The sequence below is a fragment of the Parambassis ranga genome, chromosome 4 (genome assembly GCF_900634625.1).
Source record: "Parambassis ranga chromosome 4, fParRan2.1, whole genome shotgun sequence".
Lineage (NCBI taxonomy): Eukaryota > Metazoa > Chordata > Actinopteri > Ambassidae > Parambassis > Parambassis ranga.
Window position 1 is genome coordinate 20,228,866 of NC_041025.1, and position 17,455 is coordinate 20,246,320.

General features: G+C 42.0%; 1 protein-coding gene across 1 annotated transcript in view; it reads left to right on the plus strand.

The window, feature by feature from the left end:
- The first annotated feature begins 1,362 nt into the window (after nt 1-1,362).
- Nucleotides 1,363-17,455, plus strand: part of brinp3a.1 (bone morphogenetic protein/retinoic acid inducible neural-specific 3a, tandem duplicate 1) — a 48,969-nt gene continuing 32,876 nt past the window's right edge. The window contains exons 1-2 of the mRNA XM_028404021.1: nt 1,363-1,447; nt 1,667-1,983. Coding sequence (XP_028259822.1) covers nt 1,724-1,983 — 260 coding nt within the window. The 5' untranslated portion in view covers nt 1,363-1,447; nt 1,667-1,723. The remainder of the gene's footprint in view (nt 1,448-1,666; nt 1,984-17,455) is intronic.

The window sequence follows — 17,455 nt, forward strand, 5'->3', positions numbered from 1 at the left end:
GATTCTACAAGTCGCGGTGCCACGGGATTTCAGCTTCTTTTTCAGTTTGGAAGCCAGTGAATCTTGCGACTCAATGGTGTTCATTTCTCTAATCCAATCCCTGTATAAAACCTTCCTTTGAACAGGAAAAAAAAAGAAGCTGAAATATCCCTCCCTTTCGTTCGCCTGCCTCTCTGATCCACGCTCAGTGTCCGACGCACAGAGGCGCGCACGGATAGAGGAGCGGGGAGGATAGAGCAGATCTAATTAAGTTTGCTGATGGTGAAAGTGATGATTATTCTGTAGGAGAAAAAAAGGGGGTGGGGATGGAGGAAGAGGGCAGAGGAGATAAGGAGAATAACTGCAGGGTGGCTGAAAACGCCCTCTTCCTCTTCTTCCTCCTCTTTCTCCTCGTGATGATGATCATCGCAAACCAAACGCATCATTAAACTCAAAAACTTTTTTTTTTGCGGGGATTCATTAACGCTGACACAGCATCCATTTTAACTTAATTAAATCAAATCCCACCTTGGATAAGAACTCTCATTTTTATTTGAATCTTTCCTTTGCCGTTCATTAGCAGAATTACAGGAGAAAAAATATGACGCACACGGCGGCAGCAGACTTATTAAAGGTCATATTTCACCTTCAGGTTTCTTTTCTCTCTCTCTATCATCCGCCTTTAATTTGTATTAAAAATAAGGAATCCAGCATCCTCTGACCACCCCCTCCTCATCCTCCCACCCACCCCTGAACACCACCTACTCTCACTTCCTCCAGTTACGTCCCAGCCAACCGGGAGTGTGCTCGCTGCTGGAATAAATTAAATTGCGGTGGTATGGTACAGGAGGGGGGAGTGTGTGTGTGTGTGAGAGAGAGAGAGAGAAAGAGAGAGAGAGAGACCCGAATGCCATTCACACATTCCGAGCGCTGGGAGTCCAAGCACCGTCAGCATCCTCACCAGCAGCAGCAGCTCTCCGTGCGCCCTGCATGCGCCCCGAGCGCGTCTCTCCAAATCAGGAGCAGAAATGAGTTAAGAGAGGAGCAGCAGCAGCAGCAACTCACGACGCTCCCCTCTCTCTATCCCACGCCGCGCGGGGTGGTGTCCTGCGTGTTCCAAATTACACCCGTTTAAATAATCCTGGAAGATTTGACCCTTGCTGGAGTGGAGCTACAGTACCGTGCCTCGCTGCGCATCATCGACGCTGGAAATATACCGCTATGAAAGAGAGGAGCACGCTCTAAGGAAGGTTTGGATGTCGTCCTCTATTTGGTTCAAGTTGCGCACTTGCCCTTGATTGTGCGTCTGTTTGCGTTTTTTTTTTTTTTTTTGGAGGGGAGCGAAAAAAGTCGCTTTCCAATGCCGCCCTGTCTCTGCGTCCAGCCGAACCCAACTTCACGGTCCTATCAGGGGATTTTGCGGAGACTAATTCCTACCAGTCACGGACCGCGGTACTTACAGGATAAGGTAAGCTGCAACGCATTACAACTCAAAATTTAAAATATAGTATAAAACCCAAGAATTTCAAAGAAGAAATTTCATTAGTATTAATTTGATTATCTATAAAAAAAGAGCCTTGTGATTTCTGACCTGAAAAACTGGACTAATAAAATTAACCCTTATTCCTCTGTATAAATAAAAGCTCATTGTGTTCACCTTCCCTCTCCTTCCTTCCTTCCTTCCCAGCAGGACTCTTCAGGAGTGCAGGGAGAATGAGGAGTCAGAGGGGCCGGGGGAAGCAGCATGAGTGGCCCGTGCATCTCCATTAGACTGACGGCCCTCATGTTTCTATGGAAGTGCTTGACACTAATCCTGCTCCAGAGCTGGTTGTCAGCAGGGGCCAACAGTGCTTCGGACCTATCCGGGGCCGGCGGCTTCAGCGGCTCGGCCGGGCCCCTGGGCTGGCTGCTGTCGGACAAGGGTCCCTTTCACAACTCGCAGGAGTTTGCTGATTTCACAGAGCGCTACCAGCAAGGATTCACCACCAAGTACAAGATATACAGGTGAGAGACAGTCCAAAAGAGACTCCTGCATGTGGCCCTGCTTGGAGGAAGGATAAAGGCACCAGATCACAGCCATACTTTTCTTTACAGTATAAAAGATGCAGATTCAGTAGGAGGCAAAACAGTGGGATGAAACGTTGAGAAGATTAGTGGAGTTTTGCATAGAAATAATAAGAGCTCAGCGTGAATTCAGTGCAGATGTGAGCTTCTCTGCTTTTTTTGTGGGCAGCAGGGACATCTGGTTAGAGCACGATACAAACTGCATATCAGTAGAAACTCAAAGTGGTGATACCGCAGGAGGGTTTGGGCGAAGCAGTGGGACATAACAGATATCTGACTGAGCCAGTTGATGTGTGACAGTGGGTAGACAGGATGGCTTCTGAAGTGTGTGGTGTGAAGTGTGGTGGGTGTGTGCTGTGGGAAGCAGTGGGGTATTGTTTGAAAGCTTCTCTTTTTTGCGATGTGTGAAGTCATTTTTTTTTCATTTTTTTTTGTGAGAATTAAAGAAATTTGATGCAGAAATGTTATGATTTTTTTCAAGATTTTAGGTTTCACTGTATATGCCAAAGCAGCAGCCATTAACCTCAGCGTCATCTAGCCTGGTTCATTTGTTATTCTAAGTGTGGGAGTGTGTTTGTGTGTTTTGACTCCTGTCAGGATTGAAATGTCACTGAAGCCTTTGAGCTCACTGAACCTGAGACTGTTAAAATTCTTTTAGTGGAGGTTGATGTTTGCATAGAATCAGATGCTAGTTTTCTGATTTGAGTGTTTTGTTGCTTGTGTGTCTGTGTGTGTGTGCCAGGTAAGTGTTTTGAAAAGATATGTTGGAGTGCCCGTGGAGGGGCTGTTGCCAGCTGAACAGAGGGGTTGACTGACACTGGCATTTAGCTGCTGACAGGGGTGACAATGCCAGGCAAAGATAGAGGCTGTAGCGCTGCTGGCTTCCCTCACCATCCATCATTTCTTGCCTTGGCTGCTTATCTGTTGGATGTCTTCATACCTTGTTTCTTGGGTTTTCTTTTCTTTCTTTTCTTTCTTTTTTTTTGGTCCTCATGCTGCTTTTATGTATTTCCAAAAATGTAACCTACAAGGCTGAATTTTAGTGACCTCTATCAGCAAATATCTGCACACTGGATGAGTCTACGTATCCATCCTTTCCCCCCTTGGGTTACAGTGGCCTTTTCAGTTCGCTCAGAAAAATGTCCCTGATAATTAGGGCAAAAAAAAATCTAATAAACCTCATGAGAAAAGGTGAAATACCATCATGTGAAATAAAACTCAAGCATTGTTACTTCCTTTCCTCGAAAACAAGTCTTTAAATATCTGGCACATCCAGCACCGTCACCCATCACTGAGCAGTGGCTTCAAACTGGCTTTCTGTTTGAAAGCCTTTAAAAAAAAAATCCTCACTTAGTAATCTCTCAGTCATTCCTATCGATCAACAACACAGACGCTTTATGGTTCAGTTAAAACAAAAAAGTGCTGTTATCGCCTCCGATATGTGTCGTGATCTACGTCCAAACACGGTGTGACCACAACAGTGGGAGAAATGAGTTTTAATCATCCTCCAGGTTAAATGCAGAAGGTTAAATCAAAAGCCTAACCTCTGTATCTGCTTTTATCTCCGTGTCTTATCTCACATTTTCTCTCTCTCTCTCCTCCCCCCTCTCTCCCGCGTGCTGAATGATCTCAAAGCAATTGCTCTCCCTCGCACATAAATATTCTCCAGAGCTCAGTTGGCCTTTCCCGTCAGGGGGGGGAGGCAGGGGAGCGGGAGTCCAAGTGGGTGTACAAGAACGAGACAGAGGGGGGGGAGGAGGAGGAGGAGGAGGGAGACCACCACAGCTTTGTCGCCCCCTGCTGGTTGGTCCGCTGCAACCGGAACAGCTTCCAACATCATCATTAAATGTTTTACACTTAAAAACTTTTCCCTGCTCTGTCTGTGCAAAAAAAAAAAGCTCCGAGATTTCTTTTCAAGGTCTGATCGAGCGTGCTAATGGGAGGGATGAATTAATGGATTCAGTGAATTCATAAGTGCAGGCGGAAAAAAAAAAAAAACAGGCGTGAAGGCACTTAACAGTATTACTTTCACCGTGATCGCTTGTAAAATGCAACTGCTATGTCAGGAGCGCCGGCACTTATGAAACACCTTTCATTCATTCACTCGTTCTTTCTCTTCTCTCCTGGCGACGAATCTTACAACAGCTGTGAAGCTTTAACCCTCCAAACCCCGAGCAGAATGTAGGCGTTTTTTAACTCCTGCCACATTTTTGTCAGTCACAGTGGGCTCTATTCCACTGCAACACAAAGCCCTGCACCACTAATGGAAACCCAGCACGAGCAGTGGTTCAAACACGACGTTCACGTAGTGTGACATAAAGAATGACACAGGTCATGGAAGGAAGAGACTGAAGAGGAATTTCTTAGTAAGTAAACTATAATCAGTATGTACAACTATTGATCCTGAAATAAAGCCTGAAGGTTTTACCAAAAGAATATCAAATGGGATATTTGATTGATCGATTGATTGATTGATTGATTTTAAAGGTCTACACTATCTACAAGCCAGTGCAAGGTCTGCAGGTCACTCAAATAATAAATTATTGTCACATGATCGCTGCTCACATGTGAGTCACTCGCGGTTTTGTTTGTTTTATTATTTTTGAAAGCACATTTTCTGGTTGTTTGTTTTATATATTTAATTTTAACCCAACAGCAGAATGACTTTTATTCCACCAGCTTTTTATGACCTCACACTAGTGCTCTTCCTCACAAAGAAGGCTTTGAATTTATATAGTTATATATATATACATACATATATAGATAGATGGTGCTTCTTCAGAGGTGAAAATGGGTATAAAATGAACAGGAGTGTGTTTCATTTAATAATTCGAAGGCTTGTGGGTTTTTCTGTGAACGTGAGAAGAAGCTCTGTGCTCCGCGGTTTTTCTCATGTAGTCGAGCCGGATCCTCAGACAGTAGCATATTAGTCAAAATGTCACCTCCTCCCTTCTTCTTCTTCATGGGCCATAACTTTTATATCACGCCTCATCTGCCCTGTTTTCTCCTCTCTTCTCTCCTGCCTTTCCCACCACCCCACCCCCCACCCTCACCGGCTATTACATTGACTTGTCTTCGTGTGAGGAGTCATCTCTTGTAATTATGGAGTGATTAGTGTTTCCATTATACACCATGACATGTTTGTGGAGACTCAGGATGTCATTTTTGCTTAGCCTGTTGTGTCTGATCCGCCGTACGTTTATGACTCTGCTATTGTGTTTTGAACGCTTTAGATGGAAAAGCACATTTAAAAGAGATTATGAAATGGGGCGGAATAAACGGGTATACAATGAAAAAGCTATGAAGGGAAGAGGAGAAAACACAACATAATAATACAGCAGAGCAAACTATACCCCACTCCAGACTCTATTCAACATTAAGAATAAACTCTGAAGGCCAAACATAATGCGCGGTGACCTCAAAGACGAAGGCTTTCTGAATGATGAGCATCACTGTATATTTAGTACAAGTAAATTAACATTTAGATTTGCTGCACCGTTGAGCTGGAGAGTCATTTACATATGCATCAGGTGTACACAAATGAAACAAATGACAGCATGTTTGTTGGTACCAGTGGCAGCTGGTGGGGCTATGCTGTAACATAGTATACTCTGTGATGTAATGTGACATGGTGCGATGTATCAAAGAAATGCAAATCATGCACTCTGAATTCAATAATTTAAATATTTGATGCTGGTGATTAGTTTAATACAATATAAAAATGATACTTATATTATTGCACATGCTACTGAATTACACTTTGTTTGTTTGATTGCAGGATGTATTTTAAAACCTTCCCTAAGAAATGAAGCCCATATAAAAGTGTCACAAACTGCAGTTCCTTCTATGGCCACTGGAGGGCTGGCTCCAAAAAATGAGGTCAAACCCTATAGATCTTCCAAACATGCGTATAAATAAACATGTTCAGACTCTGGCATAAAACCTATGTTAGTGTTTATCTCATGCTCCACCTACTTGACTGCATTTGGATTTACCAGGAGTTTAGTCAGACACAAGAAATGAAACCGTAAAAGGTTAAAACACCACAAGTTTACAAACTCACAATAGGATGTAGACAACTTCCATACATCCAGCATCACATTATTGTGTGTGTGTGGTGGGTGGAGGGGGTGGGGGGTAGGGGGTGGGGTCCAGCATCACATTATTGCAGCTCATCCAGCTCAGTGAGAGGATTCTTCTCATTTCAGGAAATAAAAAAAACAAGATGATTGGATATAGTTGCTTCATTTCACGCTTCATTTATTGTTGCTTCGGTGTTTCTTTAAATTCCGAACACACTCCTGCCTCTCCACTTTCCTCATACACTATATGTAACCATATCAGAGCCGACCTTGTGGAAAGCATTCGCAGTCCAGCGGATCCTCACTGCAATTGGCTTCCTTTGTTCCTAATCAATATGCGGTATTAGTGTCTTTTTTCAAACATATTAGTGCACAAATCACCCAGAGATTCTTCATGTTTCTCTCATGCTTGTGCAGCTTGTTTGGGAATCATGGCGTCAAAGGTTGAATGTGACTTCAGGACAGAGGCAGGGCAGCATTCCTCCTCCTTCTCCTCTTCATCACCAGCAGCAATGGCAGTGACGAGGACGTCACCCAGCGCAGAGCTTATGGCTTCTGACAAGTGTGTGATGGGGGAGTTATCAGGCCCAGAGGTCCATGGAAGCAGCTTTTATGAAACAGAGACTCCGCACGAGTGTTTCAGTGAGTTTGGTTTGGATGGCTTTAGTGAGGGTAAACCAGTTCGAGAGTGCTCTGTTGTTTTGAGTGTTTTAATATCAAAACACTTTGGCTAAATGATCATTCTGTGTGATTCGATATCTAACTGGTAAATGGAAGGATCAGCTGTTATCATTCTGACCAACACTCTATGTTCTGCTAACTGGAACTCAGAATAGATGAATCTGAATCTAGGGGTCAAAGGTCAAACATCGTTGTGACCTTATAAAACATGTTTTTGCTTATTACTCAACTCAGGAACATCTGGAGGGGGATATCTTCAAACTTGGCACAAACATCGACTTAATCTTAAAGGTCCAATCTTTCAAATCTCATGAAAAGCTTGAGGGAATTTAGCACAAACATGTTGATCAGACCCTGAAGTTTAAGTGAACACAGTAGTCAAAGGTCACATTTTGCTACAAGTCAAGGAGTGATGCACCAACTGCAAAACTTCCCATAAATGTTGACAACGAAAATAGTCAAAAACACAAATGATGAAAATCCCATCACTACAATTTCTCTTGTCTCAGATATGAAACTGGAACACGACTTTTGGTGGAGCTATACAACCATGAAGCAGTAACTCCAGGCAATCAGGGACCAGAAAACTGTACGCTAACGTTCAAATATCCTCAGTGACATTGTTTGCTTGTATACCAGGTTCAGCCTCAGTAGTGAAGAGGTGTTGTCTGATTGGTTAGTTTCTTGTGTTTGTAAAGGATCGTCCAAAAGATTTGGACTATAGTCGTGCATAAATATACAGATGGATGAACGGTCTATGATGTCACCCATAGGTTTCTTAGGAATTGTTTTGAGTGTGAGCATGGGGTTCCGACAGTCACCATGCTGGCAGCATTATGGTCCACCTAATCTCCGGGTTAATCCAAATCAGTAGGGAAAGAGGTGAAGTGTGAGTGGAGCTGACATGGGCCAGTATTTGCAGAATGAGGTAGCTCGCAATATGAGTTGGCATTAACCCTCCTTAAAAAAAATCCCTAATTATGAAAAAAATAAAGTGATCTATATTAATATTATACAGATATTGTACAGAAGAAACCCACAGTGTATAATAGAGACCCATTGGAGACCATTTTTTTTATCACCCTTCATCAGACTTCACAAAAACTTAATAGGCTCGACAGGGAAAAGACGGAAAAACTGGAGGTCAGGCAGCACATATGGGGGCTGGCTGTCCACGTACTTATGTCCATATTGATTTGAATATATTGAAGTGCGGCTTCTGTGTGGACAGAGGAAGGTAAAGCAGACTTTGTTGTTAAGAGAAAACACAACAGTAGGTGGTGGTTCTTCTATGACCTGTTTCTGTTTGTGGACCTCTAATCCGCTCCAAATCAGTGCAGAGCCACATCATGCAGTTTGTTTTCAAATTGCTTCATCAGCTCATATTCTAAGAAGAACAGAGGGGGGTTAAAGGGTAAAAGAAAAAACAGGCATCTCTCACTCTGCTGCACTCCGTCCTCATCTTCTCACCTTTACTTTTTATGCTCAAAGACTCCGATGACACGGCTGCTGACCTTTGTGTGGTCACAGATTTTACACATTTCTACATATACTGCTAAAGAATGCATCACACGTAATGAAAGTGGTTACACATATTTACATAAGTAGCTTAAATGTAAGGCAACAACAAAGAATTCACTTTCTCTGCAGACTAAATTAGAATAAATCTTGTCATCCTCTGTGGCTGCCATTAATCCTTGATTGTGTCATCTGCTTGTTTTAAGACAAAAACAACAAAGAGCATTAAAATCCGTCCTGACATCCCAGAGAGGTCTGAATTCCTCCTGATGGACATGTCCTTGAAAAGAGGAATGCCGCTGCTATTAAACACTCTAAAATTTGTATTCATACATTTTGTATTGATTTTTTTTTTTTTTATCAAACTGATTCACAGACTCCACATTCAGCTTTGTTTGTACAATAGCAAGTCGCAATAATGGGCTCCAAACAAACTGTCTCTAATGGGATAAATAGTGGTTTGTACTGTAATCTACTGTACGCGTGCACACAAACAAACAGTGTGTGTGTGTGTGTGTTAGCGGCACCTCATTATGTAGACAATGCGTTTTCAGGAGTTCCTTGTTTTGTGTGTGAAAAGCGGTCTCTTGTCAACAGTGTTGTGACAAATTGCGCTACAAAACGTTGGGTAAGCACGTCAGCTCCAAGCCCTCCTGCACATCATGATCTCTCTCACTCTCACTCTCTGCTGCTGTGGCTGCTTTGTTTCATCAGGAGGTGTAATATGTGATATTCATAGAAGCTACAAATCAATACTGTAATTGCATTTTTTTTTCAAAAAACAAAAACTCCCCCTCATACAGCATCACTTGTTTTTCACACAGTGCACACAGTTTTATAAAATGGGTATTTGAATCCCTTCAATTGGCTAAAATAGTATAAAAAATGCATGTTTTTCTTTTCTTCTGAGGAAAAATATATGAAATGCTTTGGTAAAAGGAAAAATGGAAAAAAAAGGTAACTGCTAAAGAGGTGTAAAGCTGTAAACATGGTTTAGTTGGGAAATAAAAGCAAATAATCCAATTAGCCAAACAACATCCACATCAAGGATCTGAACACAGAAAGAAAAGCTCTTTTAAAGTGAATCTGAACTATGACTCCTCTCAACACACACACACACACAAGCTCTATCAACAAATCACAGGCTTCTTTGCCTCTCCTTGTTTGGTTGAGGTGCATTTTATGTTGAAAATTAACCAGATTCTCAGCGCTCTCAGTGTCAGTCTACATTCCACATTATGGGATGAGATCAGTTGGATGTACGACCTCTTTGTTTTGTCTCTGTTTTGGAATCAGGTGCGTATAAATATTTCCGCCATTCAGCTCCATTCACTGCCGCTCATAGGGGACTACATTGCGAGTGCCCTTTAGTTGAATTGCGCCGGCATGAATAGGAGGTGGATAGACTCTCAGCCTCCACTCTTTCAGTAGTTGTTGTTGTCATATCTCTGTGTCAGTCTCGTTTATTATCCTCTTGCTGTTGGTAACCTCGCTGGCCTGCCTGTATTTTCAGCCTTTGCACGGCACGTGGGCCCTTTCCTTCATTTTTAAAAAAACACACGTTACAATGAAAAGATTTGATCCCCACGCTGCTTTCCTTTTAGCACCTCCAACCTAATTCCCCTCTACTGAATGTCTGCATTTTTAAGTGGTAACTGAGCATTTGAAACACTTACCAGTATCAAAGGCACGAAAGGAATCAAAATAAGTAGGGAACAGTGTGTCGTCTTGTTTATGGGACCTCTCAGCAGGTTTAATAGGATTTCCACAAATTAATGGTCTGATGTTTGTTTGATGTTGTTGGATAAACCGTTGGTGGCAATTCTGTGAAGCGTTCACAACCAGCCGCTATTAACTACATCATTACGCTCCATCTTGATCCTGCTTTCTTCTCCTAGTTTGTCTCTGTGGTGGGTCAATGACTAAAAGATCTTGAGAGAGAGAGAGAGAGAGAGTGTAGCGTCTTCTCTCCTCTCATTCCTCTCTCCAGCTCTGTGGTTAAGACAGGATCATCAGTAGCTCAATTAACAAAGTTGATGTGAGCTGCTATGAAGGTGCCTTTCAGGAAAAAGCGCTCGCCGTGTAGTAGAACTTCTTTTGATGCCACTTAAAAAGAAAAGCCTCTTTGTTTGTAATTCTTAATTTCTAAAATCTTTCTCCTGTTGCTAATGCATATTGAGAAGGATCAATGTCGCATCAGATTAACTGAAGAGGAAGGGAAGGAGGGGGGGGGGGCTGCAGCTCTAAAAACCAGTTTGTGGTTTGCTTGCAAGGTCTTCCAAATAAACGTAATTTGGTTTATCTCACTGAATGAAGCATGAAGGACTTTTCTCTCATTTTTGCACTATTCTCTTCAGGGAGGTCCTTGAAATAACTTTGAGTCTGGATCGACCAACTGTTTTGCACACAGTGGGTTATTTTGGTATCTGGGGTAACCCAGCTACAAAACACAATAATGTGTTCCCACTTAGGCCTCACTGATGATGAGCCAATGTTTGTCTGTTGTGGTGAGGTAAATGTTGTTTGAATTTGTTTTTGCAGTATTTTTGGATACCAACACAGAAATGCAAATGATGGTGGTGGTTTTGCTTTTCCCCTGAAAAATATTGTTTTATATTTATCTATGTGTGTGTGTGTGTGTGTGTAAAGTAAAGTAAAAGTAAACATTGGGTATGATGGGATAATAATGCTAATAATATTTAGCCCAAACAGGATTTCAATATTTTGGACATCTTTGGTACATGTTGTACAGTGCACAGTTAACGCTAACTTTATCAGCTTCTGTTCCTAATTTCCATTTATGCTATATAGCCAATGTGCTGTCCATCAGTGCTGAGAATCATTATCAACCTGCATGTACAAAAACTAGCAAATGGAAATATAAACATTTACGATTAAAGATTTTTGCCTTTTCCAGCCAGTCCTCACCAGCATTTGAAATTTTGGCACCCTCTTGTAGCCATAAGAATATCAGGGGTTGTCAGGTAATTTAGCCTTGTAAAATGTAGGGTAAATGTATTTAACCCTGGATGCCTAAATCTAACCATAAATGAAAAAAAAAGTACTTCATGATTTGCGGAACAATGTTATCTCAACTTCTCTACTACATTTACAATCATTTAGCAGCCTAATAAATTTGCTGCATGGCTGGAAAACATCAGACCGAAGAGCCATTTGTTGGTCTTGAGGACCTGTTCGCTTTTTCTGTTACAGTTTTCTCAGGTTTAGACACAAAAACTACGGGATGGGATATTAGAAGAAGATCCAACACATGGTACACTGGACCAAATATCCATATCCATAACAGATTAGATGACAGTACTGGTAAACATCACCTGATCATGTGACTGATGACAAAACCCAGCATTTGGAGGCAAGCTGGTGATGCTGGTGGTGAAAGGAGCCTTTACCCATGAGTCCAAGGGTCACGTCACTCTGACACTGCTACACTAAACACCGCAACCTTTGCACTTGTTAGGATAAGGCAATAAAAACTCCTGGTTAATGTAATAATTAATGTGTAAAGATCATGGTGTGTCTTCCGCAGACGTGCACAGAAATATCACCATCATGTGACATTTTTCCGGTGAGGACGGGCTGTCACACAGGGTGGAGACAGCGGCTACCGATGTAATTTTCCTGGTGAGAGTGGAGAGGGTGACAACAACAGACAGTATTTCACTCATTTTCCCACACATTGCAATCCCAATCCATATCTGCCATGTCTGAAGGATTTGCTACAGCAACTAAGCCTTATTAAACAGTTTTTCATGGTTGTGTTTCCATACTAAGCTGCGAGTGACCTGAAGCACAAAAAAGGACAAACTGACTACCACAAAAAGCTTCTACAATCTAAACACAACCAGGCTGTGCACCCAGGACTGTAATTCTAATGTATTGTTTCGTGTCTTTGCCGGCGAGCAGGATCAAACCAGAAATTTGATTTTCCCAGTAAAACAAAAACAAAGGAAAAATAAATTAGTTGTACAACAACGCTGTAAACTAATCTCCAGAGGGAAATGAGTTTTTATAGCACCCAGTATGTAACATAACTCTTATCTGCAATAAAAAGTAAATTTATAATTTAAATATGGGCTCAATACTGCACGGAGTCAGAGGTGAAATTAGCCTTTTCTGTGGCAATCAAATAAAGGGAGGCGTTTAATGAATGTCCTCCCATTTATATCTTTATTACTTTTTAATAGAAGGAAGATAAGTTAGTAAACATGAGTCATTTGCATCATGAATCATGAGTTGAATGAAGAGTTTTGATGTGTAAAGCAGCGATCTGGACCTAACTGCTGTAAAAATCATTACACAGTATGCGAGCGGTATCAAAGATGGAAGGAAAGTGTCTTTAGTGGTAATCAGCTCACAGTCAGAAGCTGTGCGTGGCAGCTTACAGTCAGAACACCTGCAAAGACCAGAAGAGCTATTTTTTCAGGCTTTTTTTTTATTCTCTGTGACATTGAAATGTTCTTCTGATGTGCTGGAAATGCATCAACGCTATTTGCTCGAAAGAGAAACCAAAAGAACAGCGAGCTATTAGACGTATTCCTGCTGAGCTAATTGCAGAAAGTACACTAGGTTAAATTAAATTATATTTACAAAAAAACATTTGCTTTTTTAAATTCTGTGTATAATTTAATAGAATGTATTTTTTTTTTATTACATGTTGCTGGTCAAAGTGACTGTATTTTGGTTAAATACATCATTCTGTCCAAGTTTTAAAAGCTTTTTATGAAACAGGCATCAAGATATCTTTGTTTTTCACAAAGAATGACAGTTTTTCTTTGCCTGTATTCGGAGTTTAGGTCAACTGGTACCAGAACCTATAGGTGATGTCATGGGCTGATGGGCTCATAAATCCTAAAGCTACTGTTGACCAAGCAGCAACCTTCGGGGCTCAAACTTAAAGCCCACGCAGAAGTGTCAAAACTTGTAATTCATGCCGCAACTGCTGGGGGCTGGCTCCAAAAGCGAGTCATTCACATAGACTCCCATGTTAAAATGGCCGACTTCACAGCAGAAATAAACATGTTTACAGCCTGGTACAAAAAAACATTCTGGTCTCAAATGATAGATTCTCTTCTAGTGTCAATTGTACGTAAGTATGGGTTAGGGTTATTAACTCGGTTTAATTGTATTGGGACTTAAAATTACGGATAATTATGGGCGTTGCCGCTTGGTCGACAGACGGCTGCCGTATCACAGCGCGAGTTTCCTGCTTTCACGATCGCCCACCCCCTAAACTCCGCTCATGCTCCCTCTCTTTGTCCATTTTTGGAGTTTTGGCAGACGTGATGCTGCCAACATGGCGTCGGTCAGCACGTCCCGGAGCCCGAAAATTATGTCTACATAGGTTGGACTAAAGCCTCTGTAATTTTGTTCCCCTTAATTAGAATGAAATGAAACTTGGCAGAGATAAGGTCCACAAGCTACAGATTGAAATAACTTGGGTGCTTCATCTGCATCATTTTTAAGGAGATATTCATTGTAAAGGTGTACATTTTCAACAGATGAGAACATTTTTTTTTTTTTTTGCTTTGTGCCATCTTAATTTACAAAGAGCCAGAGGCATAAAAACGAATACTTACACATCTGAACAAATCTCCCAGGTGTTCTCTTTATTACGACAATGGAAGTGTTTAAATACACCTTGTGATTGCTGAGATGTACTCTATTCATTTTGGGCATGCCATTTTCAAGCTGAGGCCTTTAAAAAAAAGAGGCTTGGGGTGGAAAGGTTTAACAACCTCTTTTCCATGCCATCTTTCATATGATCTAAATTTGCTTAATGGCAATATGTTGTGGCACCATATTTAGGTGAGGTAGATTAACACTGGCTAGTCAAGGTCATGACCACACCTCTCTATGTTGATGGAGGAGCAGAAGTAACCCCCCCCATTTACATTTCTATCACTTCATATGTGGATGTTTAGCATTCCACAGGGGTGGTTTGTTGGTATGAACATTTGAACCATCCCACTTTCACACTGTAATTGGCCCTTTAGCAGATTGCAGGAAAAGATCAGGACAAGATCAGAAGAAGCAGACACTCCCTCAGGATGCTCAGAGATGACCTGCACTGACTGAAGTCAGCATTGCTATGCTCAGTAGCATGTTAACGGCATCAGCAGGTTACTCGCATTGATTCCTTGATTTGTTATATTGAGCACTGAGAAGCACCCCGCGGCAGCTTGTGATGGATCTGAGACACCTGCACCGTGATGGACAGGTAGCAGGATACAGCTCGCTCCGGCCCCTGTGGCTCCAGTCGCCTCTCAACTATTGGCGCATGGGTGCGCGCTCCGGCTCGCTCAGAGGGAGGCCTGACAGATAGACGTGCAGGGAGCTCCCTGCTGCGAAGAGCTGCAGGTGAAATAAACCTGCCACCGCTGTGTGTTTTGTTTGTGTTAGGCTATTCCATCATTGCACCGAGAGGCTGAAATAAACCTGCAAACGACCATGAAACAGATCTTTTTGCGTGTGGTGAGCCAGAGGTAAGGCTAAATCCAAGACCTATACCAGATGTGTGTGTGAGTGTGTGCAGTGCTGTGACACCATTCATAAATGTCCATCAGCGGACAGCACAGGGAGGCGGTGCAGCGTGTCGATCACAGTTAATCTCTCTCTCTATCTCTCCGCACCGCTCTCTTCTTCTTCCACCGGCCCCAATGGATGCAAAGAAACACTAATGGCCGCTCGTTATCGAGAAACGCCGACATGAAACAGGCCTTAATGAGCTGTTTTCTGTTTTGTATTTTTCTCTAGGGGGTCACTGTTATTGGTGGGAAATTGATTGACAGCCTGTCCAGCACCCATGAGGGGTGGAGGAGGGGGGGGGGGTGTGATATTCTGGGTGATAGCAAAAGTTGTTGCAGCAAGGGCAGCTCGGTTTTAGAAGTTTCCAGCTGCGGGCTGTTTGAATGCATGTGTGTGTGTGTGTCTGTAGAGAGCATGTCAGAGACAGACACATCAAAACAGCCTCGGTTTCCATTTGGTGATTTATGAAGCGAGTTACGAGAAGGCATGTTTACATGTTGGAAAGTCTGTGGGAAAGTCTGTTAGTATCATTCTGTGACCTAGCGTAGAAACTACAGCATTACTTGTGTGAATGAAATACCAGACAACATACCAGACAAACGGAGGTATGAGACTCATGTAACAGACCACATGAATAGAGCTTTTGAGTATTGTGTACTTGTGTCTTTGTGCCCTCATCAACCTTGTTAGGCTGCAGCGTGAATCCAGATTTTATAAATACTTCATGCACCAGGCAGACGACCTTAAGCATGACTTAAAGAGCCTTATACATGGCTGAGAATCAAAGGAGATCAAAGCAGAGCTAAAGACAGTATAAAGACAACTCTGAAGCTATGTCCACATATCAATACCATATATTATATATTATATTGCACATAATGTGTTCTGGTCATATTTACAGTCCAGCAACTTGAGACGAGTTTCAATTCAATTTCTACACAAATTCTAGTTAAAAAAAAAACTAGCTAAGCAGCCATAAACCAAATCTGGGAAACATTTATGTTAAGAGCTCTTTTAGTTTTTAGTTGAGCCTGTGTTCCACTGACTTGGAGGAGGTGGGCTTTATGATCCATACTGCAGTGTGTTAGTCTGACCTTTAAGAGGCTTTTATTTCATCCTTTTTCATACAGTCACATCATATATATATGTCTTGCTTATTGTTTGCTGCTCTAACTGTAAGGGGATCAATGGAGTCTTCTCAGCCTGAGGATGTTAGCGCTAAGCTAGTGTATGTGTTATTGATGAGTGTCTCTAGGATTGCTAGTTTAGCATAAATAATGCAGTAAATCAACATCTTAGCTAACTGAGCAGATGCCAGTCTTATGGCATTTTATGGAGTTTACAGATGACAGGGAAGGAGTGGATGGAAATAAGAGCTAAGATGGCTGCTGCTGGTTAAAACACCAGCGTCTCCCTTTCTAACCGTCTATATTCCACTGCACTCTACTGCAGTCTAAAAAGGATATTTTGTGGGAGGCGTGGCTTAAATACAATATCAATTCCCTGATTGCACATTGATAACAATGGTTAGCGCTCATGATGCTTTTATTCTTGCTATAAAATAAAGGTAGTAATGGCTCTGGTGTGATTACAAAAGTCTGCCTCATCACAGCCTACATTTTGGTTTTTTTACGTGATCAATAGAAGACAATGAAAGCGGATGAAGTGGTCGAGGAGACAGAATATTGTTTGTGCGTATTCTCTCTGAAACAGCAGCAATCAGAAACACACTGTTTCTGGTTATCAGGGTGTCTCAGGTGTGGATTGTCTGAGTGATGACTGCTGATTGTTTACATCCCACATGCTCATATTCTCTCTCTCTCTCTGTTGATTTAGCATCTAGGTGTAAAGGTAGCTACTGTGAATTATAATCACCACTGACAGATATTATGAAAATACACCCAGAGATGTTTTATTTATAACCTATTGTGTACCATTTTACTCAGTTATATTGTTATAAGTGTGTATGTGTTTACAATTAAATCCTACCTAGAGCATTTTTACAGCCTTATAAAAAGAAACACACAACCCAAAAGGTTTTGGATTTTGTCCCCTGCAAGGTTTTCGAGGAGCCACCCCGTTATTACCAGCTGTATTTGAATAGCGCTAATCTACGCATCAAGCAGCAACACTCACTCTGCACTTGGTAGATAAAGGCAGCTGGCATACACCAAGGCCAGGCTTGAATATCAAACGGCTACAGATGAAACCCTGTTCTCTCTCCAGAAGAGGCCCCTGAAAGCAGCAAGACGCCGTCCGTGATTACAGGCCGCCCAAAACCATCAGCAGCCTCCGAAAGTGACTTGAGATGAGAAAAGATTGCACAATTATTTAAAATCGGTGGAGAAACACGTTTTTCCGCTATGGTGCGAAGCAATTCTCCGAGCCGGAGGTAGACGCAGCACGAGACCATTCATCCTTTAAGGAGCGGCACACACAAAATTCACTTAGAGGTCATGCATACATCATAATTTACGCCCCGGCAAGAGGCGGCTTTGAATATGAGCCTCATTGTGAGGGACAAGCTGTGTCCTGTCTGCTCTAAACTTACAACAACAGGCCCTATTTTCTGTCTTTTTCAAGAA